At 41.1% G+C, this 26,884-nt stretch overlaps 1 protein-coding gene across 3 annotated transcripts in view; it reads left to right on the top strand.

The window, feature by feature from the left end:
• The window catches only part of dnm3a (dynamin 3a), a 33,932-nt gene that overhangs the window by 1,359 nt on the left and 5,689 nt on the right, over positions 1 to 26,884 (top strand). The window contains exons 2-21 of one of the 3 annotated variants that reach the window (XM_044130622.1): positions 2,112 to 2,185; positions 2,442 to 2,591; positions 2,692 to 2,895; positions 3,212 to 3,310; positions 4,978 to 5,138; positions 5,215 to 5,357; positions 5,441 to 5,576; positions 5,688 to 5,755; positions 5,838 to 5,976; positions 7,151 to 7,237; positions 7,347 to 7,417; positions 7,496 to 7,556; positions 8,234 to 8,260; positions 10,264 to 10,377; positions 17,226 to 17,335; positions 21,505 to 21,616; positions 22,213 to 22,371; positions 22,521 to 22,744; positions 23,995 to 24,153; positions 25,203 to 26,875. In XM_044130622.1, coding sequence (XP_043986557.1) covers positions 2,112 to 2,185; positions 2,442 to 2,591; positions 2,692 to 2,895; positions 3,212 to 3,310; positions 4,978 to 5,138; positions 5,215 to 5,357; positions 5,441 to 5,576; positions 5,688 to 5,755; positions 5,838 to 5,976; positions 7,151 to 7,237; positions 7,347 to 7,417; positions 7,496 to 7,556; positions 8,234 to 8,260; positions 10,264 to 10,377; positions 17,226 to 17,335; positions 21,505 to 21,616; positions 22,213 to 22,371; positions 22,521 to 22,744; positions 23,995 to 24,153; positions 25,203 to 25,236 — 2,332 coding nt within the window. In that variant the 3' untranslated portion in view covers positions 25,237 to 26,875. Of the gene's footprint in view, positions 1 to 2,111; positions 2,186 to 2,441; positions 2,592 to 2,691; positions 2,896 to 3,211; positions 3,311 to 4,977; positions 5,139 to 5,214; positions 5,358 to 5,440; positions 5,577 to 5,687; positions 5,756 to 5,837; positions 5,977 to 7,150; positions 7,238 to 7,346; positions 7,418 to 7,495; positions 7,557 to 8,233; positions 8,261 to 10,263; positions 10,378 to 17,225; positions 17,336 to 21,504; positions 21,617 to 22,212; positions 22,372 to 22,520; positions 22,745 to 23,994; positions 24,154 to 25,202; positions 26,882 to 26,884 lie in introns of all 3 variants that reach the window. The other 2 variants (XM_044130621.1, XM_044130623.1) reach the window with 2 other exon arrangements.

Genomic DNA, 26,884 nt, shown 5'->3' with positions numbered 1-26,884 from the left:
CTAGTATTGGTGGCTCTAACTTGAATTGTGTGCGGGTTGAGCCCCTCTTGTTGCTGACTCACACACATTTGCACCAAAAATCCCCAGCACATTTATTTGTTCATTATCTATACCAGTTGCATTTGCAAGGTGCCGGACCACAGTGGAAGAAAACTGGAGTATCTGGTGAAAACCCACTTACGCACGTGGAGAACATTCAGTCTCTGTAGAGAAAGGGTGCAGGCTAGGATTCAAAATTAGAACCTCCTTGCTGCAAAGCAGAAGTTCTAACAACTGCTCCACCAACACATTTTATTATGCATAATGTCAGAAACATTGAAAAAAAACCAAACAGAATCTCCCTTTTATAAATATGTCGCTTTCAGTATAAGTCTTCTCAATATAAAGTGGTAAACAATGGCATAAAAGCATTCAAATTCTCTTTGATATTTACAAAAAAAGAAAATATTTGGTAAATCTCAAATTGTCTCTTAAAAACCTTTGCTCAGTGTGAAGTAAATTCTAAATATGCAAGACACTGAACTAGAGATGGTCAAATTAATGCACTGACTAAACAGCGCTTAAATTTTTGAGTTGTGTCACAAGCTTCAAATCACATACCAACTTCAGTAACATATGCCAACAGCAATATTTTCATCACTGTGCGCAGGTGGTGCCAACTTCCTATTGACTGGACATGCAAGTAGGAAATAGAAAGCTATTTCTGGGCTTAAATGCCTTAAAGACATACCACCAAAACTAAAAACCACCACTGCTACATTTTATTAAATACTTCTGAACGGCAATAATTTAATGCTCTTAATTTACAGCTTAACAAGAAGTGTTGGGAGTGGGAAATAGAAAAGGTCTAATGAATATGATCTAAGCTTCTGCCTAATTTGTAACTATCTAGTTTAGATTTTTCTGCTTTTGTTTGTGTCTCACTCTGAATATTTTCTTTTTATTTAGAGAAATGCAGTTCATGACTCATGGGAAGGATGGCTATATATTTGCTGGTGTGTGAGTCGTCACCCTCTTGTGGGTCAATTTATGAGCAATTTGTCCTTCAAAAATCTGTGGGTTTGCTGTTATTGATCACTCTCAGAACTACTTCTGAGTCTTTATTCATTTATCTTCTATTCCTTTAATCTCCCATCCAAACAAATCAAACAAATAATCAAATCTATTGATACTGCAAGTCTCATTTGCATAAATCTGTAAAGTACTGTGGGGAGGATTTATATGGTCAAAATTAAAACAATAAGGGCCTTTCAGCAACCAGGACATGATCAAGTGAAACGTCTCCCATTGTTTGTTCGACATCATGGAGTCCGACAGAGCGTCCTGGAAATGTTTTCCAGTGTGAAGTGGTGGTTGCCAGACGTGGCGGTGTGACGGCACTCAGAGCAGCACTTTATCTCACACGCAGACTTTGTTGAAGGCAGTAAAGAGGACTGAGGTCAACGTGACCCCTGGAGCACAACCCTAGTTAGCTTACAAGTTATTCATGTGAATAAAAATGGCCCGAACAAAGGCTTATTTTGTCCCATCTTCCCTAGACGGATGAAAGATTTTATGGTTTTAAAAATATTCCTGCTCTTTGGTGAATAGCGTGGTTGTTTGAACAAGTTACAAAGCAAACTGAAGCAGCAGTTGTGATGAACACACTTGTTCCTATCTGTGTCCATGTTGATATTTTAGCCCTGTTTTGCAGGCCATTGTTTCAGGATTGTGTTTTGACAACCCTTTCTGTAGTGGACTGTCTGACCGGCAACAGGATGTAGTAAAACAAACTTCCTGAATAGGATCTTTAATAGGACAGGGGAGGGTTATTTTGCACCCTCTGCGTCACTTTCCTCTAACAATAATCTGTATGTTTGGTGAAAACCATTTTTGTGGTCTTTGTGATCAAGTTTATCCTGTAAATGCTGACGCTTAGTATGAGGAAACGATAATATCATCATAGCAGTAGTTGTCATAGCTTGGTTTGTTCCAAATAGAATTAAAACCATGTTTCTGAAACACTGACTGCTGCTTGCCCATTGTCTGTCCGGGTGTGTGCGCGTGTGTATGGGTGGGTGTGTCTGCATTTTTTATTTATTTTTTCAAAATCGATCTTCCTTATCTAACAGAGACTTCCTTCCACGGGGTTCAGGAATTGTCACACGGAGACCGTTAATCCTTCAGCTCCTAAACTCAAGCGCAGGTAAACATCACAGATGCAGTTCTTGTGTCACTCCCTAGTACGTTCTCCCTGTTACCACTAGATGGCAGCATATGTTATACCTTAAAATGCTGGAGTTGTGTTCAACGCTCTTTTACTTTTTCTCCTTTAATAAATGCTCGCAAATAGAAGTAGAATTGCTTTAGCACTGTGTTGATGATAGCGAGACTCAAGCAGACTTCTGTTGATGACGTTGCGCTTGTTTGATGTTTCTTTTGCTTACTGTGTATCCTTCAAGAATACGGGGAATTCTTCCACTGCAAGGGAAGGAAGTTCACAGATTTCGGTGATATCCGCAGGGAAATTGAGTCAGAGACACGCAGGCTCACAGGATCAAATAAAGGCATCTCTCCTGTTCCCATCACCCTCAAGATTTACTCACCTCATGGTAACGCAGTTTGCTTTTCTGTGTTACTCATAACCCATCCACTAGATACCATATATCTGGTATAGCTGTGACCTGCATGTGTTTATTTCTGTGCTTAAAGTGCTGAACCTGACTCTCGTGGACTTGCCTGGCATCACCAAAGTACCTGTGGGAGACCAGCCGGCAGACATAGAGTACCAGATACGAGACATAATCATGCAGTACATCTGTAAGGAAAACTGTCTTATTCTGGCTGTCACGCCCGCTAACACTGACCTGGCCAACTCAGATGCGCTTAAGCTGGCCAAAGACGTTGACCCGCAAGGTAACTTGCATCTATGTGGGGGATGACTGGCAGATCAATGTTGGCGTTAATTTTTTTCTTTGTACTGTTGCTCATTCAGCTACACAACTGCGTACAACTGTTTGGACAATTGTGTCTGAACTTAAAACACACCAGGCATGGCGCACTGGTGCAGTAGATCCACTCCCCTCTCCTTCAAAATTGTAATTCTGTTATTAACCACTGAATTGCACTTGGAAATTTTTCCAAATTTTTACTCATTAAGTTCTCGTTTTCGATTGAAAACTCTCGATTGTGTGTAAATATTAAATATAGTTATTTTTCCCCCTCGCCCCAGGTCAGCGGACAATTGGTGTAATCACAAAACTGGATCTGATGGATAAAGGAACTGATGCCAAGGAAATACTAGAAAACCGGTTGCTCCCCTTACGCAGAGGTGTGTTGACAAAAATAAATTATCTTTTTTTTTTAATAATTTGTCACACTTCCAGTTTTACCCTTTTTTATTATTATAACTAAAATAGTGTGTAGATCATGCCTACATGCATGCATTTGTACTTTGTAATAATCTACATTGCTGTTGAGTGGTTAGGGGTGAGAAATGTGGACAATGTAGACTGCGGGCATTTGAGTGTGTGAGGGAGAGATTGTGTCTGTGTGCAGAATGAGTAAAGCACCTCCAGTTGCTGGGATCCTTCATGCTTCTCCTGCAGTGGAAATCCATTAGCCATGGGAGCCCACTGGTATAAGTGCTCATGTAGCAGCACTGAGCTGCAGCATTATATTTAAAGTCTGCTGCTATTACATCTATCACTGTTCTAAGTCAGGGATTTGGCCCAGTTCATACAACATGCCCCTCTGTTATACAGACACACAAATTTCTCACTGTTGTCATAATGGGGGAAAAAATGGCTGTAAGCGGAAAGTTCCCAAAGACACATCAGAAAATGCAAGCTGAATTTGTCTCACATGAGAAGACTGTCTATCTCGCAAAAGTGTCCATACCATTCAAACTTTTCCACATTATGTCATGTTACAACTACAAACTTTAGCATGTTGTAAATTTTCTATGATTATCGTACACAGAATAGTACGTTATTGTAAAGAAAATGATGCACGGTTACATTTAATTTTTGGTGTTTCACAAATAAAAATCTAAAAAGTGTGGCATGCTTTCGAATTCAGTCTCCCCGAGGCAATACATTGTAGATCCACCTTGTGCAATCAGACTCGTTCTGGGGTGTGTCTGTATCATTTGGTTGGAGGCTGAAATTGTTGCTCATAGTCACTCAGAGCTTTAGTCAGGCTGGATAAAGAACAACCAATTTTTTTCAAACATATTGCCACAGTCTATCAATCAAAGTCTAGACTTTGACTGGGCCATTTTGTCTATTGAAAATACTTTGACCCAAACTGTTATGTTGCTGACAGAGTATTTGTGCGTTTGCAGTTATGCCACATTCCATTGTCAGATGAATTAAACAGTTAGTTATTGAAGTTTGGGGTATTGTTTTATTACCTAACAAACATCTGAGGGGTTCGCTGGATAGCTACTCATAGTAACATTAAACTACTCACAGGTGTAGAAGCTACTTGTGAAGGAAGTTGGCTGCACTGCAATTGATTTAGATGTATCAAAGTCAAAGTGGCTATACACACATAGTATGCGTTCCACAATTTTTAAAAATAATTTCTTATTTACAATAAAACATATAATTTTCCTTTTAATTACTGACATCAAAACCAGATTAAATCATGAAAGTTTGTGAATGTAACGTGCACAGGGGTGAAAAAGTTCAAGTGATGTGAACTTGAACCTTTTCAGGTTCACATCACTTGATCTGAAAATAAACTGCGAACAAACAATAATGTTGTTGGGAAAACAGTCCACTCTCCACTGGTTTACTGGCACCAGATTTCTACATGTGGTGCCAGTAAACATGGACCTGCACTTGTTTAAAATAAACAAAAACATCAAACTCACTTCCACAAGAAGCATACCTAACGCTTGTGCTTATATACACATATATGTTCCTCATATCACTGTTGGTGTTGCCTAGTGACCAGATGCTCATTGCTTGTGCTTTACCTCTTCCTCTCCAGGTTATATAGGAATTGTGAACCGCAGCCAGAAGGACATTGATGGGAACAAGGACATCATGGCAGCCCTGGAATCAGAGAGAGATTTCTTCCTTTCCCATCCAGCCTACAAACACATAGCTGAACGCATGGGGACCCCATATTTACAAAGAATACTTAACCAGGTTAACGTCAATTCACGCATGCCCACTTGGGAACAGAAACGCATTGCACTTGAGCATTGACAGTACTTGTTTGCAGCAACTGACAAACCACATCAGGGAAGCGCTGCCGGGCTTTCGTAGCCACCTACAGAGCCAGCTTCTGGCCTTGAATAAAAAGGCTGAAGAATACAGGACGTTCAGTCCGGACGATGCTTCACGCAGGACCAAGACACTGCTACAGTTAGTCGCTCTATGTGTTTATTCTTATGTACACCTTTTAATTGATGTGTATTTGGATGCCCAATGTGTTTTTCTGCCTTTAGGTTGGTTCAGCGCTTGGCTGTTGACTTTGAGAAGCTAATCGAAGGGTCCGGTGACAAAGTGGACACAGTGACGCTCTCTGGAGGGGCTAGGATCAACCAAATCTTCCACGAACGCTTCCCCAACGAGCTGGTCAAGGTATGTGTGTTTGAGTTGCACTTGGCAAGCGGCTATACAACTGTTCTCTGATAAATTATGACCCTCAGTAGCTGTAATGTTGAACTGTAATGGTGTGATGTCCTCACCAAGATTGAGTCTGACGAGAGGAAACTCCGCCAGGAGATCAACTATGCCATACGAAACATACATGGAGTCAGGTGCAGTACAGAGTTCAGCCCCCTTTCCTCATTTGTAGTTTTCAGTTCCAAAATATAATCCTGTTTTTTTCTCCCCTCACAGGACAGGCTTGTTTACACCTGACATGGCATTTGAAGCTATAGTAAAGAAACAGATAACAAGTCTTAAAGGGCCATGCATTAAATTCATTGACATGGTCAGTCAGGAACTGATTACGACTGTTTACCAGTGTATTAGCAAGGTATGAAAATGCTGTACTTTGCAAATGTGTTCAGACCCATTAAAGTCTTTCTTTTTACAAAAATGAAAAAAAAAAAGTCTGAAAAGTGTGGTGTGGATTTGTGTTCAGCCGCTTTTACTCTGATACCTCTAAATAAAATCCAGTCCAACCAAATGGCTTAGAAGATCACCTAAGTAATAAATGGAATCCATCCTTGTGCAATTCAATCACAGTTTTCTGTAAAGAACATAAGAGAACAAACACATCATGAAGACAATGGAACACAGCAGACAGGTTAGCAATAAGGTTTTGGGAACATTTAATGTAGTGTAAAATAATAATAAAATCCATCATCAAAAAGGTAGGGAATATGGAACAACTGGAAACCTAGCAACAAATGGCTGCCCTCCGAAAACTGAGAATGCAGACAAACAGAGGAAAATTGTCAGAAGGCCCATTATTACTTTATTGCAGCTGCAGAGATTCACAGCTAAGGTGGGAAGAATCTGTTAACAGGACAATTATTAGTCCTGCAATTCACAAATCTGACCGTTACGAAAGAGTGGCAAGAAGACTTATCGTTTAAAGTCACAAGCCATATAGGAGACACAGCAACCTGTGAAGGAAGGTTGTCTAGTCATATTAGACAAAAGTAAAGTCTTTTGGCCTGTATGTGTGGAGGAAAAGTAACACTAGACCTAACCTGGAATACACCTTTGCTGCATTAAAAAACAACGGAGGTAGCATTATGTTGTGGGGATACCATTTTTTCAGTAGGGATCATCTTTTTTCCTCCAATAAAAGATGATCGGAGGATGAATGGAGCTGAAAGACTTGAGACAAATGTTCTACTTCCAACAGTACAGCAACCTAAATCTACAGTCAGAGATAACTGAAATATTTCAAATCAAATCCTTGCCCATTTTTTTTTAATAAAAAAATTTGTTAAACAAAATTTTTACAAACACGTCTCATTTTCCTTCCACTTTTCGTACGATGGTTCAGACTGTCGCATAAAATCCAGAGAAATTACGTTGGACTTTGTGGTCATATCACGAAAAATAATGCGGCGGTGTTAAACGGGTTATGAATATGGGTTGAAAGGCACTCTACATGTCTGGTGTGTGTTCGTTGTATATTTACATGGTGTGAAAGCCGCCCCGTATGTGATTTCCGCTCTGTTTCTTCCACACAGCTCAGCGCTTTTCCCCAACTGCGAGAAGAGACGGAGAGGATTATAATCACTGAAATCCGAGAGCAGGAAAATAAATGCAGAGACCAGGTTGTTCACACACACTTACACAGTGCAAGGGAAAATATTTTAGGTAATTTAGCTAAAATAACAAAGTGTATAACGGCCCATTTCTCTGATTAATGTCTCCTGTGTTTAGGTCTTGTTGCTTATTGACATCCAGCTTGCCTACATAAACACCAAACATGAAGACTTTATTGGCTTCACTAAGTGAGTGGCTGAATTTGTATTATTGGGAAATAGAAGTTGAAACAAGGAGTGATAATATGTGCTATTTATCCCTTTCAGCTCCCAGCAAGTGAACAGCCAAAGCAATATGAACTCGTCAGTACAGATTGCAAGGAACCAGGTGAGATTTAAGCAGATAAGTTCATTTCTTGTTATTTCACAGAAATTAAGACGGATCAGACATGCTTTTTAAAGAGATTTTCAACTGAACTATCTTGTAATATTCAATTATTTTACAGTGAAATTGGATTCATTTAATCTTTCTACGTTTTACTATGTCTTATACAGTACAGACCAAAAGTTTGGACACAACTGTGTGTCCAAACTTTTGGTCTGTACTGTATATATTATTGCACCATGCGTTATTGGTGGAAGTCTTTTCTGTTCTGGGGGCTTCAAGTGAACTTGTTTAGTATGAATTGTTCCTGCAGTGAAAAACCATAATTGTTTTTGAATTTTCCCAGAAATGAAGACTATTTTTTTTGTTTCCCAGTCTGCTATGATTAATTTGTAACATATTTATTCAAAAGCAGGAATAATGGAAAACACATTTCCCCTTGTCTTGCATTGGGAACCTTAATGTATGAAGCTGACAGTATTTGTTCAACAGCAGCAGATTGTAACTACGGCCTGGGGAAAATAAAAAAAGAACATTGTGCTCTTGCACAATCTATCTCAGAGCTTTTACAGTAGTTTGCTTAGAAAGGATTAGCATCTATGAGAAATCCTCAAAAACGCAGTAGATAAAAAAGCCAAGTTAACGTTAATGGTGGTACTTTATCTTCTGCTTTTCTACAGGGTGTGGTGTTTCGCTCAAATCGAATAGTAGGAGACAAATCTTTTTTTAGTTTTTTTTTTCTTTTCTTCTTTTTCACTGCCGTTACTTCTTTTAAAGATTTGTGTGCCAGATTCAGGCTCCAAGGCTTCGGGGTCAGCATGCTGCTTCTGTTGAACCTCGTTACTTCTTCACATTTTTCTCAGTCGCAATACCTATACTGCACTACCGTAACAATATGCATGTGCTGTTCTTTTCTTATTTTTAAAATATCTACAGATGTTATGCAAGGTTTTCCTATTTGCAGGATGTATGTGCCACATCATGCCATTATGTCCTGTTTCCTCTGGTTTTACTCGTGGTTCATCTTTCCTCTACAGTGCATTGTCTGTCACCCATGTTGAACTCTTCCTTCCTGTTGTTTTGTTTTTTTTTCTCTCAGATGAGCTGTTACTCCTGTCTTTGCTTATTACAAAGTCTTTATCTGTTTAATTGATCTTTGGTTACTAAAACCTAACTGGCGGTAAAATATTCTGGGCACCATGCAATATCAGAAAACAAATGTGATGCATTTTACAACTTACTAATTTGCACAATCTTCTTTTTTCCACTTAGGTTTAAACTGTTTTACTGGGGTTTTTTTTCTACCAGCAAGGTCTATTCTCTTTGTGTTACTGTGGGGAGAATAATCATTGAAGCTATCAGTGTTTTTCCAAGTAAATTTATTTCTGAAAAGGCCAGTTGACATGAAATGAAACAGACCAGTTGTCGGGACAACCCAAGCGATACACACATACAAAGAAATCAAAAATAATTGAATGAATTAGTCAACTCTTTAAGCTATGTTATTTGTAATAATGGGATGCAAACTCCAGAATTATTCACTCAAGTGTTAAGTTCTTTCCATTGGATTCTTTTGGTGATTGACTTGGCCACTGAGCAGCTTTATTTTCTTTAGCTGAAACCATTTAAAAACTGTGGTCGGACACATTAGCTGAAAAAAATCCACCGTTGTTTTAAATGTTCTTATCGAGAACATTTAAGTAAAATTTCAAAATTCTTTCTTTCTTTAGTTATATGAAAGCCTGCAATGCTAGAGCTATGTGCAAAATAACAGCGATATTATAATATTCCCACCTCCAAACTTTACTGTTGTTATAGGGCTTTTGGGCTGATGTGCAGTTGTGTTCCTGCTCCAGTTACCATCCATGACAGATATATCCAGGAGGTATAGCTTAGGTCTCGTCTGTATTAAATTAACTACTCTAAATATTTTGTAGCAAGCTTCAACATACTTTTTCCTCCACAGTGGAGTCTTGTGCAGTGATTTTATGTAGAGGTCATTGTAGTTAAATAAATAGCTTATAGTTTTCTGGAAAAACAGGTTTTTATGAAGCTCTCTGCCATAAGCAGCTCTCTTTACAGATATTCTAATTATTCTTTTTGACTGTCACAAATCTCACAAGGAGAATCCAGCTGCTGCTGATCAAAATTGTTTTTTCACTGATCCAATATTTAGAAATTTAGAATTATGCCTGCAACCTGTATCATTTGTATTTTTTCCAAAAACAATGTTGTGATATTCTTTACTGTTAGCTATAATTATATGTTTCTTGTGAGATACTTTGATAATAAGAAGCATGTTTTTGGCCCCCATTTAGATCTGAATCAGCTTATGTTAGTTTGAATTTATATGATGCAATAATTCTTTCTAAATATAACAGATTTCAGCTATTTAATTTGCTGTCAATAAGTCTTTGCACCTCATTTTCTGTCGGTTCTTTTTCATTTCCCCCCCACTTCATTACAAATATTTTCTGAAATGTTTTTGGTGGTTTCTTTTTATTTATTGATTGCCTGGGTTGTCACCAACATTTGGTGTGAGTCTCAGTGTGCCCATTAGAAATATATTTACTGAGATGGTCAATTATTATTTTCCCCGCCGTATTTGCTTTGCTTAGCGTCTCACTGCTTCCATCAAGCCAAACCTGTCAACTTTTCCGCGGTGTTGTCATTGTGCTTTCTCAGCTTCTTCTTCTTGGCTGATTTTCAGGTCATACAAAAGGGCTGGCTCACCATCAGTAACATTGGCATAATGAAAGGTGGAGCCAAGGAGTTTTGGTTCATCCTCTCTACAGAGAGCCTGTCCTGGTACAAAGATGGAGAGGTGAGGCCCCATATGTTCACATTTTTTATTTTTATGTTCATTCAACAAGAAGATCGGCAGTCCAGTCAGTTCACCCAACGTTTATTAACACACATCACAGCGTGGAGCAGTATGCTGAAGTGGTCAAGCACAGGGAATTAGACAGAGTGACGAGCTATTACTTTTGTGATCACAGCTTGAAGAGGTGGTTAACCTGTTCTGATGTCAGTGGGGCTGCCATCTGTCTGCCTGTCTGTGCCTGCTGTACAGGAGCAGAAGGTCTGCACAGCAAGTGTAGACAGGCAGACACACCACAACAGTCTCATCCGGTCACTGCTGATGACACTGGAAGAAGGGACGGCCTGAGTATTGGGACGTCGATCAGAAAAGATGGAAAAAGGCACAGAGGCAAACATTCCAATCAACACCCTAAAACTTAGGAAAAATAATAGTAATGATAACGAAATTTTACTTCACTCCTAATCAAATTTCAAATGACGTGGTTTGTTGAGCATTTACGTAGCCTGCCTTTGCATATACTGTGGCTGAATAGTTTGAAGACCATGTTAAATAGCTAATTAAGGTCTCTGTCTCTTTAGAAAAGTTATGGCTGCATTACTTGCAGAACTGAAAGAACATCTTGAAGCTTTATTCCTCTGTCCAGCTAACTCTTACTCTCCTCTCCTGCCACCTGGACCTGCAATTGACCCCCACCATTTCCCCCATTCATTCCTCTGACACCCCCACTTCCCCGTCTTCCTCTCAGTTCCCCCTCGCTCGCTCCCCCTTTGCTCCTCCTTTTCTTCCTCTTCTGGGAGTTCAGGCATTTGGAGCGGCTCACTTTGACACAGCTGGAGCTGCCCCAAGCCAAACTAAGACACACACACTAACACTGAGTGGCCTGAGTTGTATACACAGCATACAGAGCACATGTTGGCTCTGATGTAAACAAAGTGGCATGCAAATAGCAGAGAAAAATATACACTCACTCAGACATACACACAGTCACTTTTCAGATAAACAGTGGATTGCTTGAACACAGCGTTCCAGATGCAGCCCCAGGCATACACATTGTACACACACTGTGTGTGTTAGAGAGGCCTCTGCTGGTATGACCTTACTAAGCATTTACTTACTCATAGAACAGCTACTAGGAATATAGGAATGATATAAATACAAGCACCCTTTGGTCACATCAAAACAACAATGTCTTGCTCCTTGCAGAACTCAGATTTGCTACCATCTGCATCTAAGTTGCATCAATGGATTTTAGCCCTGCCGGACAAGTTCCTGGTCAACGCTCGCATCCCCTCCCCGTTTTGAGGTTTATCAGCTGTTTGTGTTTGGAAGGCCTGATTACATTCTCAGTCACGCGTGTTATCACAGTAGATCAGATCCACGGCCTTTGTGTGAACACCCGCGCGCACGTACAAAGAGTTGCACAAATCAAAACTTCTGCTTCTTCTCTCGCTCAGTTCCCGCCCTCGTAACTCCCCCGCCCACGCTCTACCTCCACAGACATTTCTCTTTCTTTGACTGCTGCCTTCTTTTATTTTCTCTTTTCTTGGGCCTCCGCTGCCTTTTACTCCTCCTTTACTCTGCCTCTCTCAGTCTGGCTCACCCCCTCCCCAAACCTCCCTCCCCCCACCTCTGTGGTTGGCAGTCTCTCTGGGACTGTGCACATTCCTGGCTGGAAAATCTGAAGCTTTGTCCAAACACCAGCGTCCAAGATCTGCCCAGAGAAATCCCACATGGCTGAACCTATACTGCAGACCTCCCCTTTGTGACCCTCCCCAACCCCTCCAATTCAGTCCCACCTTTTCTTTTCTCTACTTCTCCATAGCAAATACTCCATCTCCCATCTCTCCCACCATCCCTGTGTCAGCTAATTACAAGTATCCACACTTTCAAAAAAAAAAAACTGCACCTGTGCATTGCATCTGCTTTCTATGCATTTGTACCCTGCCTTGACCTCATAGCGAGGGCCTAGAATAATAGTTCAGAGTTTAAACTGAGCAGCACACTGAGCAGACACACATTCCTGCACCCATTTCACTGCCAGGGCTCCACCAGGCATCCTGAAGAAAAACAGACGGCTCATGCCTATATACACTCAATCTAGATGCTACTCCTCTGTGTGTGTGAGAGAGGCCTGTTCCATATCACAAATCAATTAGTTTCAAGGAAAAGGAGTGGACGACTTCAAACACCACAGCTCGGATGCATAGTGCTTCGCAAACCGCCCTGATACCACAGAAGACGACTTCCACACACATATGCACCAGCATACGGTACATTCCTGCGAATAAAAACTATGATTAAGAGCTGCTGTGTTGCAATTCAGATCCAATAAACCCCAAAAGTTGCTCTACAGTCTTGATGCAAGAAGTTTACATTTAATACTAAGGGGTTATCACAATGGTAGTCACTTTAAGTCATGCATTCTCTTCCTTTAGCTTGTACTCTCCTGACTTAGACATCCCATCACTTTTACAGACAACAGCTGAAAAATCTACAAAATCAATATCACTTGTCTTGACATTGAATTGATTTCTATGTAATAAAAATTAGAACTGAACAGACTGTTGAAAGCATTTGAACATCTTGCGCAACACGACAATGCTCGACCGACAATGCTAGACCATACAGACTCGGGCGACGTGCTAGTTGTCATGTCCTTGCAAGCAGATGCTGTTGATGCTCTTCCATGCACAGTCTAACCAATGTGCAGACTACTGTACACCAGAAAGATCCTGAACAGGTAGTCTGAACACTGGGATGACGGAGCAGGACCCCTTTTCTCGTTTTCTCTTCCCTCTCTCCGGCCTCGCCCCTTCCATCAGTGGTCGTATGCTAGCTCTCCCTCCAGAAGCCAGAGGAAGAGTTGGCGAAAAGTTTCCTCTATAATTCAGCTGCTTTTCCCGCTATCCGGTCTGGACGACAGGTCGAGGGAGCAAGAGGTCTTCATGTGCATCGGACATCCACTCCAATGGGTGTCTGTCCTGCACAGATGTGAGCGTATTTCGGGCCGGCTGTCCACAGGACTGTGTCCCAGCTTAGTATCCAGTCTTGACGTGGCACATTCGCTCATTCAGCCAGAGATCTGCCTGTTCACTCTGGGAAGGCATACGGAAATAAGGGGAGTGAGAGAAGGAGAGAGAGTTAGGGAGGAACTTAGCAGCCATATATGGGTTGATGGAACCCATGGGGAATCAACTTTGCAGTGGTCTGGATTTTTTCGCCATTTCTTCTTCACTGCCTCCTCTGCCTTCCATGTTCCTCAAAGTTTCCTTGTCTACTTTCGTAAAATTCACTTCCCTCTATCCCTCTTGTCATCCCCTATCTGTCCTCCTCCTCTCTTTTAACATCTATACTTTCTACTTCTACCCCATCAGAGCACCCTATACTCACTCCATTCCCCTCCCCTCTTTCTAAAGCGATCCCAGATGTTGCTGTACTAGCGCCAATCGCGTTCTGTCATTTTTTTTTTCAATGTCTGTTACAGGAAGTGGGCCTCTTTTGGAAAAAAAAAGGAAAGGGGAGAAAAGGAAGAGAGTCATAGGGTTCAGGGGAGCACTGAGAGAGGGAAGACCTAAATGTAGTGTCAAATCTCAGTACGCATATTTGCACATCTTTACTCACAGAGCATCCAGGACAGTTAGCAGATCCTCTGAGTACCCAGCTTTCTATGGATGTCATTATTTGTTTTACAACATCCATGGCTGTTCCTATGACTAGTCTTTCTGGAAGGCCTCTTCTCCAAGGTTAGTCAGAGGGGCTGGGGAAGAATGAGGGGGAAGGGCTGCATTTCAGGAGAAATGTTGTGTTAGAGCTTTAGTCCTGAGTAATGACTTTCACATGTGGGCCCGGCATCTTTCTTGCTTCTTTTTTTTTTTGTACTCCCCTCTTTGCCTCCCTCCCCTCTTCACTTCGACATCATTCCCTGCCTCCATACCGTCTGCTTCTCCTCACACCGGCTTCTCAACTCCTTCAGCTGTTTTCTGCCATTCAAGAGTCTCAGTGTAGAAACTTATAGACATTCTCTTTGGCTCTTTTCTGTGGTGTATCTGTTGTCTCTCTTTTATCTGTGAGTGAGTAACTGGGTAGCAGAAGAATTATTTCAGAAACAGTGCCTTGAAATGTATGCATGCCTCTTTTTGTCATGTTAAAACAATACATTTTAATTTAGTTTACTAAGATATTATGGGATGGTTCATCACGAAGTAGTGTGGAAGGAAAATGATACATGGATATCAAACGGTTTTACTAATAGAAATCTGAAAAGGCGTGGCTCCCATTTGCCTTCAGTTTCCCAAAAAGTCAATGCTTGGTAAAACCACATGAAATTATAGCTTCAGGGTTTTTGCTGTATGTCTCAGCCAGTTTTGAACATCTCAATACTTTTTTTTGGGTCCTTTGCTGCATGTGCATCTGCGAATGTCAGTTTTCAAGTCTTGCCACAGATTCTCAATTGTATATGGGCCCAGACTCTGACTGTACAGTTCTACTACATGATTATGCTTTGATCTGAACCAGCACTGGTTGTACAGAGCATCCGGAAAGTTTTTTGACGCCACTTCACTTTTTCCACATTTTGCTATGTTACAACCTTATTCCAAATAATTAATCTCTTTCCTCAAAAATTGTACACAAAATATTTAATTATGGCCATGGGGAAAACATTTGTCAATGTCTTTTACAAATTCATCAACAGTAGGAAATGAATACATGACATTTGTGTAAGTAATCATAAAGCTCACAATTAAGCTGTTTCCACTGATCATCCTTGAGGTGTTTCCTCAACCTAGATGGTAATCTTAGTTGATTGGATTTGATTTGGAAAGGCACACATCTGTCTATGTAAGGTCCAACAGTTGGTGGTGCAGGTCAGAGGTCAGACACCAAGTATGAAATCAAAGAAATTGTCTGTAGACCTCAGGGACAGCATTGTCTAGAACCACAAATCTGGAGAAAGATACAGAAAAACTCCTGCTGCTTTGAAGGTCCCAATGAGCTCAGTGGCCATCATTGGTTAATAAAAGAACCTTGGAACCTCACGGACTCTTCCAAGAGCTGGTCGGCCATCTGAACTGAGCAATCTGGGGAGAAGGGCCTTAGTGAGGGAGGTGACCAACAACCTGATGGTCACTCTGTCAGAGCTCCAGTGTTTCTCTGTGAAGGGAGGAGAACCTCCCAGAAGGATAGCCACCTGCGGCAATCCACCAGTCGGGCCTGTATGGTAGAGAGTTCAGACGAAATACACTTCTTAATAAAGGACACATGGCAGCAACTCTGGAGTTTGCCAAAAGGCACCTGAAGAACTCAGATCAGGACAAGCAAGATTCTCTGGTCTGATGAGACAAAGATTGAACTTTGGTGTGAATGCTAGGCACATCATGTTTGAAAAAAAAAAACAAGCACGACTCATCCCCAGGCAGGATCATGCTATGGTAATGTTTTGCAGGTGCAGGAACTGTCAGAATAGTCTTGACCTCAGACTGGGGGTGACAGTTCATTTCTCAGCAGGACAACGACCCAAACCCATGGCTGAGATCTGAAAGGAATAATTTCAGAATTACTCACCTGGAGTGGCCAAACCAGAGTCCAGACTTGAAATTGATTGAATATCTTTGGAGAGGCCTGTGGAAAAAAAATGTCTGCACAGACATCTCCATCCAACCTAATGGAGCGTGTGAAGTACTGCAAAGAAAAAAAAATACTTACAGATAGGTGAGCTAAGCATCAATTTCAAAAAGACTTCCAGCTGTAAATGCTTCCAAAAGCAGATCAACAAAGTATTAAGCAACAGCAGTGAATACTCTGCATAAATGTGATTTGTTGGTTTTCTATTTGGATCAAATTAGAAAAAATTCAAACATATTTTCCACATTTTCATAATGAGATATTTGTGTGTAGAGTTTTGAGGAAAGGCATTCATTTAGTTCAATTTGGAATAAGGCTGTGACGAGGCAAAATGTAAAAAAAGCTTCTACCTCAATTTAAAACCTTTTCCAACCTCAAGTAGTTTATCTTTTAGAATTGTTGTGTATGTAGAAACTAATAGTTCTCCCCTTGATAGATTCCTGCAGCTGCTCCACAGATATCTGCCTTTTTTTTGTTTTTTGTTTTTTCTTGTTAATTAGTGCTCCGGCCCGTCAGGTTAGGTGGATAGTACTGTCTTTACAGGTTTGCAGTTCTGCCTCTCTTTTTTGGACAATGGCTTGAAGAATCCTCGGTACATTTCTACAAGCTTTGAATTTTTCTTTACAGTCTAGCCCTACTTTAAATTAACTTTAATTCTGACTTCCCTGGAGTGGTCCTTGGTCTTCATGATGTTCACTAATATTCTTTCACAAACTTCTAAGCCCTTCATCGAACATTATGTTGGCATATCAAAGTAAAAGGCGCTCACTATAAATGCATGCTCAACCTTTCATATTTGTATTTGTAAAATAACTTTGGAAACCTAAACCTAAAGTGTCATTTTTCAGATTTACGGTTTAATACAACTTGGTGTTGGTCCATCGCATAAAAAACCCAATGAAATCTGTTAAAGTTTGTGGTTCTAACATTACCCAATGTGAAATAGCTCTGTGAAAGTACTGTATAATTGAGAGGCTCTATTAATACAGTAGTCAACAAATCCTCCTCCCCTCTCCTTGCCCTCCCGTCTCCTGGCCCTTCTCTCTTTAAGGCAGAGAGTGGGATGTATTTACTACCAGACAACTTTTTATCTTTAGCCCCCAAATGAACCTGCTTCAGTCTCTGTTGTCTCTTGCTATCAACACTAATGTTGCCTTTTTTGTGATGTCATATTTTACTCTGCGTGCCTCTGTCAAATTTTATCTTTCCACACTCTCTTTTTCCAGGAGAAGGAGAAGAAGTACATGCTTCCTCTGGACAACTTAAAACTCAGAGATGTGGAAAAGGGCTTCATGTCCAGCAAATTTGTTTTTGCTATCTTCAACACGGAGTTAAGGTTTGTGTACGTGCACTTGTGTGCGTGCGTGTGTGTGTGTGTCTGTGTTTGTTTGGTGAGTCAGCGTCTGAGTCAGAAATGGGAGTGCTGCTCATGTCACCTGTGTGTTCGAGTTGTTGGTGATATTTTATGAGGGTGGACAGCGTCAGGCAAGGAAAAGGAGGAGATGTTAGATTGGTAATTTGCCCTTGCACTAACCCTCTTTCATTCAGCTTCGCCACTTTAACTAAAAGCATTTACATTTGGGTACTGGAGTATGTCCCAGGCTGTTAAGGGGAAGATTTTATGAGTGTGAAAAAGGGAGAAAAAAGTGAAAGCAGTTGAGAAATGAGAACAACAGTGTTTAGGAGCTGGAGCTGACCCAAAGCCTGGCTGATTGTACAAAAGCATATGGGCTTTGTCTATCATTCTGTTCGGTGCTGTAATTCGGACGCAAAAACCCCCCCCCCAAAATTTGAAGGTGGCCGCAGGCGTTTGAGCGTTTGTGCACGCGTCTTCGCAAAGAATGCGCCTGTGGACCGCAGCATACCGACGGCAGGCTCATTAAGCAGCTAATCAAAGCCAGAGAGCTTGGATCAGAGATGAGGCTGCTCATGTTTGGAAAGAATTGCTCGACTCACCACAAAAAGGAGAGGGGGGGGAGAGAAGAATTGGAAGAGCAGAGAGAAGAAAGAAGGCAGGAGAGAGAGTACCAGAGCCACCAGCCAGGAATGTGTCAGAGTCTGTCCTGTGGCGCCCCCCCATCCCCTTCCCTCCCCCTTCACACACACACATGCACGCACACGTGCACACTCCCCACCTCTTTCTGAGACCTCATGCTCTCTGTTTCTCTTTCTGTGTTTGTGTGTGTGGAGGGGGTCCCTACATGACAGTAATCAAAAACCTCAGGAAACTTTAAATCTGAGGCGGTTGTGGCTCTGCAAAAATTCCCAAAGTGAGTGAGTGAAAAAGAGAAAAAAAATAAATAAATAAAAAAGAAAAACCTCCCAATGCTTATGAGCAGAGCAGATGCTAGTAAAGAAGACAAGGGCGAAATCATGATGTAGGTGATAAATCAGACAAGAGAACATTTATAGTGTGCGTATGGATGTTAGTGTCTTTCTTGTAGCGTAGTAGCGGTCCAGTATTGTCATGGTTGACCTAACTCCCTCTCCGTTAGGCCACCACACCCTGACATATTAGCCTCACCCATCATAGACCAGTTATAAACCTACAAACTGAAAGACCATTTCCTGATCTTTCTATATAACTCTCCTTTTTTTTTTTTGGTACAGCCTTCCCAGTTTCTCGTCTTTATTCCTGCTGTTTTTTTACAAAGGTTTCGCATTTTTGAGGTTCATTGCTGCATGTTCCGAATGTGAGAGAGGAACAACAAAACAACTGGGCGATTAAAGAAAAATGTTTAACAGATGGGCCACGGCCCACTCCGCGGCCTGAAGTTGTGTCTTACTTCGCCGTGCTGGCTCCACAGCCGCTGCACAGAGACCGTAACGCCGACTAAAGTGGGTGTGATATTTAAGACTAACGGCTAAGGGAAAGATGAGCTTTAAAAGTGGGAAGGTGCATGATGGGAATAACTGCAAAAGGTTTTCAAGCAAATTTATAGGGGCTGAAATTCGGAAATCGTCTTCCTCTTTAAGTGCAGGACTGTTCTTGAATGTTTGCATGAGGGGCTGTTGCTGGAATCAAGTTATTGCAAGGATTTAATACATTTAAGAAACACAAAACCTTTACACAATACCATTCCTACGGTTTAAAGTCCTTGTAATGAGACGCCACAGAAAGAACGAGTGAGTTTTCCCAACTTACAGGAAAGCAGTGCAGCTGGCAGTAAGAAGACTCCCACATTTTGCCTTCACTTACAAGAAAAAAAATCGTTCATGGTGTGTAAACTAAAAGAGCCCCACCTATCACTCCTATTATTTAGAATGCTTTGTTCATATAACTCTCTAGTATTTGGAGTTTACTTGCTTAGACTTGACTTTATTCATTTTTTAAACTATATTTACAACATGCAAAACGACTTGTTTTGTTGTTTTCTTGTATTTTTTGTTTTTTTTACACTAAAGTTGTAGCTCTTGTATATCGTCTCAACCCTAAAACTAAGCCCTTCTTTTCTTTGGTTAACATTTATCTTTCAAGAGTCTGCCGCAAAAACGGATCGCATGGTAAATGCATTCCAAAGTCCAAAGAAATACAAACCTTTAAGTTATTTTCAAGTGTTTGGTATGCATCGTAATTTTTAGCTCGTAGGACACGAGCGCTAAGTCTGTAAAGCAGCTGACTGCAGGCTGTGTACCCAAGAGATAGCCCAACCTTGTAACCAGCTAGTTTCAGTTCGTCATACTCGCACTACCATACACAGAGATTAGAATTTTCTGCATAATAAGCACTTTGAAATCACATTCAGTTTTGGGGGAGGCTTCTTCAATATTTTCCCTATAGTCTATGACTCAAAATCAGATTAACATATAATAGCGTTATCATAACTGTCACAGTCAAAGTAGGCTATTTTAGCACCAGTAGGAACAATTACTGCATCCTGACACAACCAGTTTGCTGAAACAGATTGTGTAAAATGTTTTTTCTCTGTCCTCTTCTGCATCAGCTTCTCTTTACACTTGATTTGACTGCAGCCCGTGCTTCATGTAAATCTGCTGAATACAACCACAACCACGGAAATGTTTTTCTGCTTCTTTTTTTTTTTCTTTTTTTTTTTAATTATTACTTTTATTTTTTACAAGAAGCTGTTCTCCCTCTGCGGTTACCATATTAAAGCTGACCCAGCTCCGGTTTACACAGAACAATCATGCTGCGGTAATCATTACAGTGTATCCAGTCATTCAAAGGGAACATGGGGGAGGCCAGTCCGACCTTCACGAGTCTTCACGCCGTAAATTGGATTGGTCGTAAACATCGTTCGGTATTTTGTTCAACTGATACGTTTCTAATGACTCAATAATAGCTTTCCCTTTACCTATTGATTCAAACTGAGTCCAATGGCTGAAATCTTGAAAACGTATTAGCATAGAGAGCAGTATTTACAAAACTACATTTTTGTATTTACCTCCCTGATCAATGCAGGGAGAGAGTAGAGCCACAGTTTCCTGCTATTTCAGCTACAAGTCTTACAACATTACATATCTAGATGTGACCCATTCTTCCTTGAAAATATCTGAATCTCAGTCAGAGTGGATAGAGAGCATTTGGAAGCACTAATTTTTCAAATCTTACCAAAGATTCTTAATTGGATTTAAGCCCAAGTTTTGGCTGGGCCGTTTTAACACATCAATATGCTTTGATCGAAGTCATTCATTTGAAGCTTTGGCTGAATGTTTAGGCTGTCCTGCTGGAAGATGAACCTCTGCCTCAGCATTAGGTCTTACAGACTCTGTTTCTCTCTCTCACTCTCTCTGCCTGTCTCTCTCCCAGACTTACCTCCATCCATTTTCCAATCAAATCTGACAAAACTTCTCTGTCCCAGCTGAAGGATGATCCCCACATCATGAGGCTGCCACCTCCATGTTTTGCAATGGAGATGACATGATTAGTGTCATGTGCAGCAATCATCAAAGTGTGCACATGATATTTTGCCTGTTGGCCCAAAAGTTAAATATTCAGCACCTTCTTCCACATGTTTGCTGTGTCCCCAGTATGGCTTGTGGAAAACTCAAAATGGGACTTCTCGTACGTTTCTTTTGACGTCAGCTTTCACAGAAGCAGATTTATGGAGTGCACCACTAATTCAATTCAATTCAATTATTACATTGCACACAAATGGACTGATCAGGTGACTTTAAGGTCAAAAGTAATACTGGAATTTATTTAATGGCATGACAATAAGGGAGGCTGAAAAGAAATTCACACTTTTCTGATTTTCTCTTTTTTTATTTTTTTTTTAAGTGAAGGCTTTATTTTTTTCCCCTTCTACTCCACACATTTGCATTGCATTTTGTTGGCTTATCACATAAAATCCCATAAAAAGAAATATACGACAATGTGTGTGGCTGTAACATGACAAGGTGTAAACAAAAAACGAAAGGTATAAATGATTTTCTACCAGCCAGTGTTTACATTTTTTAGGGATTTTGAAATATGTCTGTGTCTGTGGGTTGTTTTCTTTTTTCCTTTTTTTCCTCCACTTCTAACATTATTGTAATGAATTGCAGAAACGTGTACAAGGACTACAAATGCTTGGAGTTGGCCTGTAACTCTCAGGAGGAGCTGGACAGCTGGAAGGCATCTCTGCTGCGGGCCGGAGTCTACCCCGAGAGAGACGCCGTCAGTACTTTAACCCCCGATTCAGCCTAAATAAATCAAAGCCTGACCTTTGACGCACCGGGGCACCACCTGCATGCACAGTACCTTTGTGTCCCATGCACCCCATTGCCTTTGCTAACCTTAAACCAGAGGAACAACCCTGCAGCCCTCTCTCTCCATGCTCCCCCTTTACTCCCCCCCACTTTGCCAAAGTGAAAAAGTGAGCCCTCCACCCCTTCCATCCCGCTCTGTCGTTGGCTCTTTAGCCCGCATTCTTGGTCAGTGATGTCACTGCAACATGTGTGTGTGTGTGTGTGTCGGCGTGTGAGAGAGAGAGAAAGAGAGCGTGTGTGTTCTAGTCTGTTTCTAATCAGCAGCTTTCCAACCCTTACCAGTTCAACTTTTTTTTCTTTCCTCCTCTCTCCCTCCATCTTTTTTTTGTTCCCCCCATTCTTGTCTCTTGTTCTTTTTCTGTCAATTGTGTTTCTTCTTGACTCCCTACATGACACAATATTGCGCTGCGTACACATTTATGAGTAACTTTGTCTCCGCACTTCATGCTGTGCTATATGTTGTCAGTATGTCAGGTATACTGAATCGTTTCCTGTGTCACACAGGTAGAGAAGCAGGAAAACGGAGCTCAGAACTTCACAGATCCTCAGCTGGAGAGGCAGGTGGAGACCATCCGTAACCTGGTTGACTCCTACATGAGCATCATCTATAAGACCGTGAGGGATCTGATGCCAAAGACCATTATGCACCTCATGATCAATAGTGTAAGCTCTTTAGACCACACTGTTGGATCGTTTGTCATTTGTGCTTTCCACCATATGGTCCGCAGCACATGAAATTTTAAAATTCGAAGGCAGATTGCTCTGCTCCTCGGTTAAGGCTCGTCACGTTAGTGTCCGGTCCCTTTGTGCAGGTAAAGGAGTTCATTAGCTCCGAGCTCCTGGCTCAGCTCTACGCTCTGGGGGAAAGCTCGGCTCTGATGGATGAGTCACCGGAGCAGAAGCAACACCGCGAGGAAGTGCTCCGTAAACACTCTGCCCTGAAGGAGGCGCTCACCGTCATCGGAGAGATCTCCACCTCTACCTTCACCACCCCGCTTCCTCCACCTGTAGACTCTTCCTGGATACAGCACCAAAGGTACAAATCTGATGCATTTAGATGCTCTGGAAGCTACTGAAATGTCAGGTTTTTATGATGTAAAAAACCCCCAAACTTCGATAATCGATTGTTGACTTTCTCCCACATATGGGACATAAAACCAAAAGACAAAGCACCTTCTTCGAGAAGGAAAAAGGAAAAGTTGCAATAATCTCGCATATAAGTGAACACTCTGAAGCGGATACTTTATTAAAGCAGCTTTTGATTTCTGAATCCAGTCAGAGTGAATCCGATGAGCCAGGAATAAATTCAAGCGTTCCAAGTAGAAATTTCATGCCATTTGCATCTATAGCTAAAGTGAATCTTAAAGGAATCTCATTGTACTATGGTATCAGTCAGGACAAGGGAAAAAAAAATAATTTGACTGCATCACCTGTAGACCATGGCACTGAGAAGACAACCACTAATAAATGAGAGACAACACTGACCGAACAAAAAGACATTTCACAAAATGAGAGAAACCGACCAGAGAGGCTGACAAGCTGAAGGAAAGGCCTGCAGAAACTTGTAAATTTGGTAAAAAACAGCAACATAACATTTGCAGAGAGAACACTATGCCCACGTTGTAACACTGTGAGTAACACTGTGAGTAACACTGTGAGTAACAAGCATCATCATCTGGGGTTACTTCTTGGAGATGATGTTGTTTTTGTCTCTCTGGGTGAAACTGTGAAAAGTTTCAAATACCAGTTAGTTTGACCCCAAACCTTCAGGTTTCTGCTGGAATAGTGAAGATCCCAGCAGGATCTCGAATCTGGTCTCATTGTGCTTGGTCTCCAAGCACACATCCAAATAAACAAAAGAATTACTTCATTCGATGAAAATGTAGAAGGTTTGAAAATTGTCTAGCCAAAGTCCAGAGCTAATTTCACTGGGAAATTTGTAGGGTTACCTAAAGAGTGCTGTGAACAAGAGATGCTCCTACAATCTGATGGACTTGGACGCAACTTTGTGTCAAGACAGAAGCATGAGTACTGATACGGAACCAAAAGGTGTTTTAACAAAGGGTGTGCACACGTTTACAGCTAGCTTATTCCCGATTGGGTTTTTTTGTGGGATGGGGGTTAGCCCATCCTAAGAGACCTAATTCTATTTGGGGGGGGAAAAAAGAGTTTGAGAAAGTTTATCATAGTTTTGATTAACTAATCCTGAAACGTCAGCAGGATGTCATGGATACAGGAAATAAGGGGATGAAAGTTAAGTCATTTGAGGTTCTCTTCTCCCTCCAGCTCAACACAACCTAAAACCTCGGCGACCGCTGGCGGGCCGGTGATCCGGGGCCACGCTCCGCCTGTTCCTCGTGTAGATCCCTCCGGACCCAACTCTTCCTCTGACGGTCTCCAGCAGCTCACCGGTCAACATAACCGCGTCACAACCAGTGTGCCAAGGTGACTTCGAAACAGAGAAACCCTAACCCCAAACGCGACTCTTTGTATCGCGTTGACCCGAAGGTCTCGAAAGATCTGGATATTTAGGCTCGCACTCTGCGCAAGTACACAATCACCAGCTACTCTGCAGAGGCACAGGGGCAGAGACTTGATATTTGAGCTGGGTGGGGGTCTGCTGGAAAATGTGTTTCTCATATCCCCCCCCCTTCCCAACAGCGTCAGTAGACAGGACTTTTCTTCTTGCAGCTTTCTACCAGAGCCAGAAACAACAGGCTGAGTTCTTTGTCAAGTTTTCATCTTTACATCAGTCATTCGTCTCCCCCCATTTTCCCCTTTTCCTCAAGCATGCATTTGTTTTATGGCCGTTCAGAGTTTCCCCTCATGCAGTAACAATTATTTTTCCGTTTCTCCATATGCCGCTTTCTGGTGCTTTTTCTTCATTTCTTCTCGCTGGTTCCTCCCCTGCTTTTGGCGTGGCTCTTCTTTTTCGCTCTGCCTCATTTCCTCTGTGCTCTCCAAAGGTTCCTTAGGTGCTTTCGTGCACTCAGTCTTTCTTTCACTGCTTCTTGCAACCACACTAACCTCTGTTTAGGATTCTCTACACATTGCAGTGCTTCTGGAATTATGAGCTAATAGAAATAAGTCTTGCAAAAGTATTCATAGCCTTTGAACTTTTTTGCGTTTTGTCTGCAACGAACGTTTGAAGCCTTCCGATGGAAAATAGTCCTGCTTGTTTTTTAAAAGTGGTTTCAGAGTAAAAAGGGACTGCGTACAAAATGGATGACAAGCTTTTCAGATTTTACTTGAACAGAAATTTTGAAAATGTACATCCTTTTCGGACCAATTCGATTTATTTCATGTTGGTCTTTGGCAAGATTAAGGTTAAAATGTGAGATAATCTGGAAAAAGTTCACTTCGCCATGCCCTGCATGCACAGAAACGGCTCTGGCCCAAGACTGTCCAAATTATCTGCCTGAAATTATTTCTCTCAAACATACTCCTCGTTATCCAACCCTACAGTGATATATTGTGTCTGATCTTCCCTCTAGGAGGCAACCCCCAGCAATCCCAGGTGTGAAATAGGTCGGTTCCACAGAGCTTCCTTCCAGCTCTCGTTGACCACTACCAAGAAACGCCCATGACCTGCATGATGTACAATCCGGCTGAAGCACTTTCCTGGGCTTCTCTCCTTGTCCACTGGGAACTGATGTCTGCAAAATTCAGTCCGTCCTGAGCCTGTTTTGTATATGATGTGTCTGCCTATTAAAAGCTGGAATGTGTGTGGCTGTCTGCTGATTTTTCTCAAGTGCCTCAACTATGTATTATTCGAAAAATATGCTTGAAATTATTCAAATACAAATACAAATGTATTGTTCTCACTTCTATTGTTTGTGAATAAAAATGTGTTTATTTTCTATATGTTTTGTTGCTTGAAAACCCCCCAGGAGGGATAATATATATATATATTCACAATCACTGTTAGTTATTTTTGTTTTTCAAAATATGTTTACATTGCTGGACATCTCCAGCCATGCATCCTTTAACTGTGTCACCACCAGGAGAGGGCCGGAGTTCCTTTTGTGTGGGTTGAAAATTTGTACTATTAAGAAGTCTGCTGCTGTTTTTGCGCCAACTACTTAATCTGTGATAGAGTAGTCTTCAAAATCCTTGTGGATAACAGAAGAAAATACCCAGAATATAATTTGCTGTCCTTTTTTCCCCAGCTCCATTAGCAAAACTTGCAGCGACTTGTTAATTTTCTTGAAGATGGATGAACTTTTTTAAGTTAAAGACTATGGCATGCTTTCAAGTATCCATATGGCAAAGTTAATTTAATACAGGAGCACAGGCTTGATTAAACTACAAGTTCCAGGTTCTATTGAAAATCGCATTTTCAGTATTTGTGTTTCTTGAAAAAGAACATTTTCAAATGTTAAGCAGAATATTTTTGTTGTTTTTTTTATTGGCAGAATATTTCTAAGTTATAAAAATATGTTTAACATTGGATGTGACCTATTTGCAAAAATAAAACTATCAATTAACTAACATTCAGCTACAAAATGGAAAAAAAAAAAAACATGCAATGTTTAAAACGATGTTTATGTCAATGTATTTGTGTGCCACATAGTTCAGCTTTTCATGCGAGTAGATAAATTACCCAAGAGTTTCATCTTTTAAAACACTCTAAATTTTGAATCTTTCCTGCTCATTCTGATTGGATTGATATTTGAAACCATGGAGTAATTTAGAATGTTCGAAACTACCTTGTTAAGAATCCTACATAATTTGTAGGTAACCCTACAAATTATGTTGTTCACCATAGCGACAATATAACGACGCTTGAATTCCGTTATGACTTTTGTTTTTGTCCGACTTCCTAACTATTAGGACTCCGTTTGAGCTATTTTCTTGATGCTCCCCCTTTTTTAGGCTTAGGAACGTTTTTTTTTATTTTACAGAAATACAACATTTTGTTCCTCCTGAATTTCAAAACCACGGTCTTCTCAAAACTCCCCGACTTAATTCATTTAATTTAACACAGGCTGTTTCCATGACGACTTCTGGTCCTTGCCGTTCTCTGAGGACACCGCGCTGCCGAAGACGGGTGAATCCGTATTGAAAGTGCAGCTTCTTCCGCAGCGCTGTTTCAACCATGGCACCCACTAGGTTGCCAGCTACTAAGCCTCCAGTCACATCCCGAAGCAAGACTCACCGAACAGAGGTGAAGGTA

This window comes from Gambusia affinis, linkage group LG10 (assembly GCF_019740435.1).
Source record: "Gambusia affinis linkage group LG10, SWU_Gaff_1.0, whole genome shotgun sequence".
NCBI classification, from domain to species: domain Eukaryota; kingdom Metazoa; phylum Chordata; class Actinopteri; order Cyprinodontiformes; family Poeciliidae; genus Gambusia; species Gambusia affinis.
The sequence above is the reverse complement of the archived record's forward strand: the minus strand, read 5'-3'. Positions and strand labels throughout refer to the sequence as shown.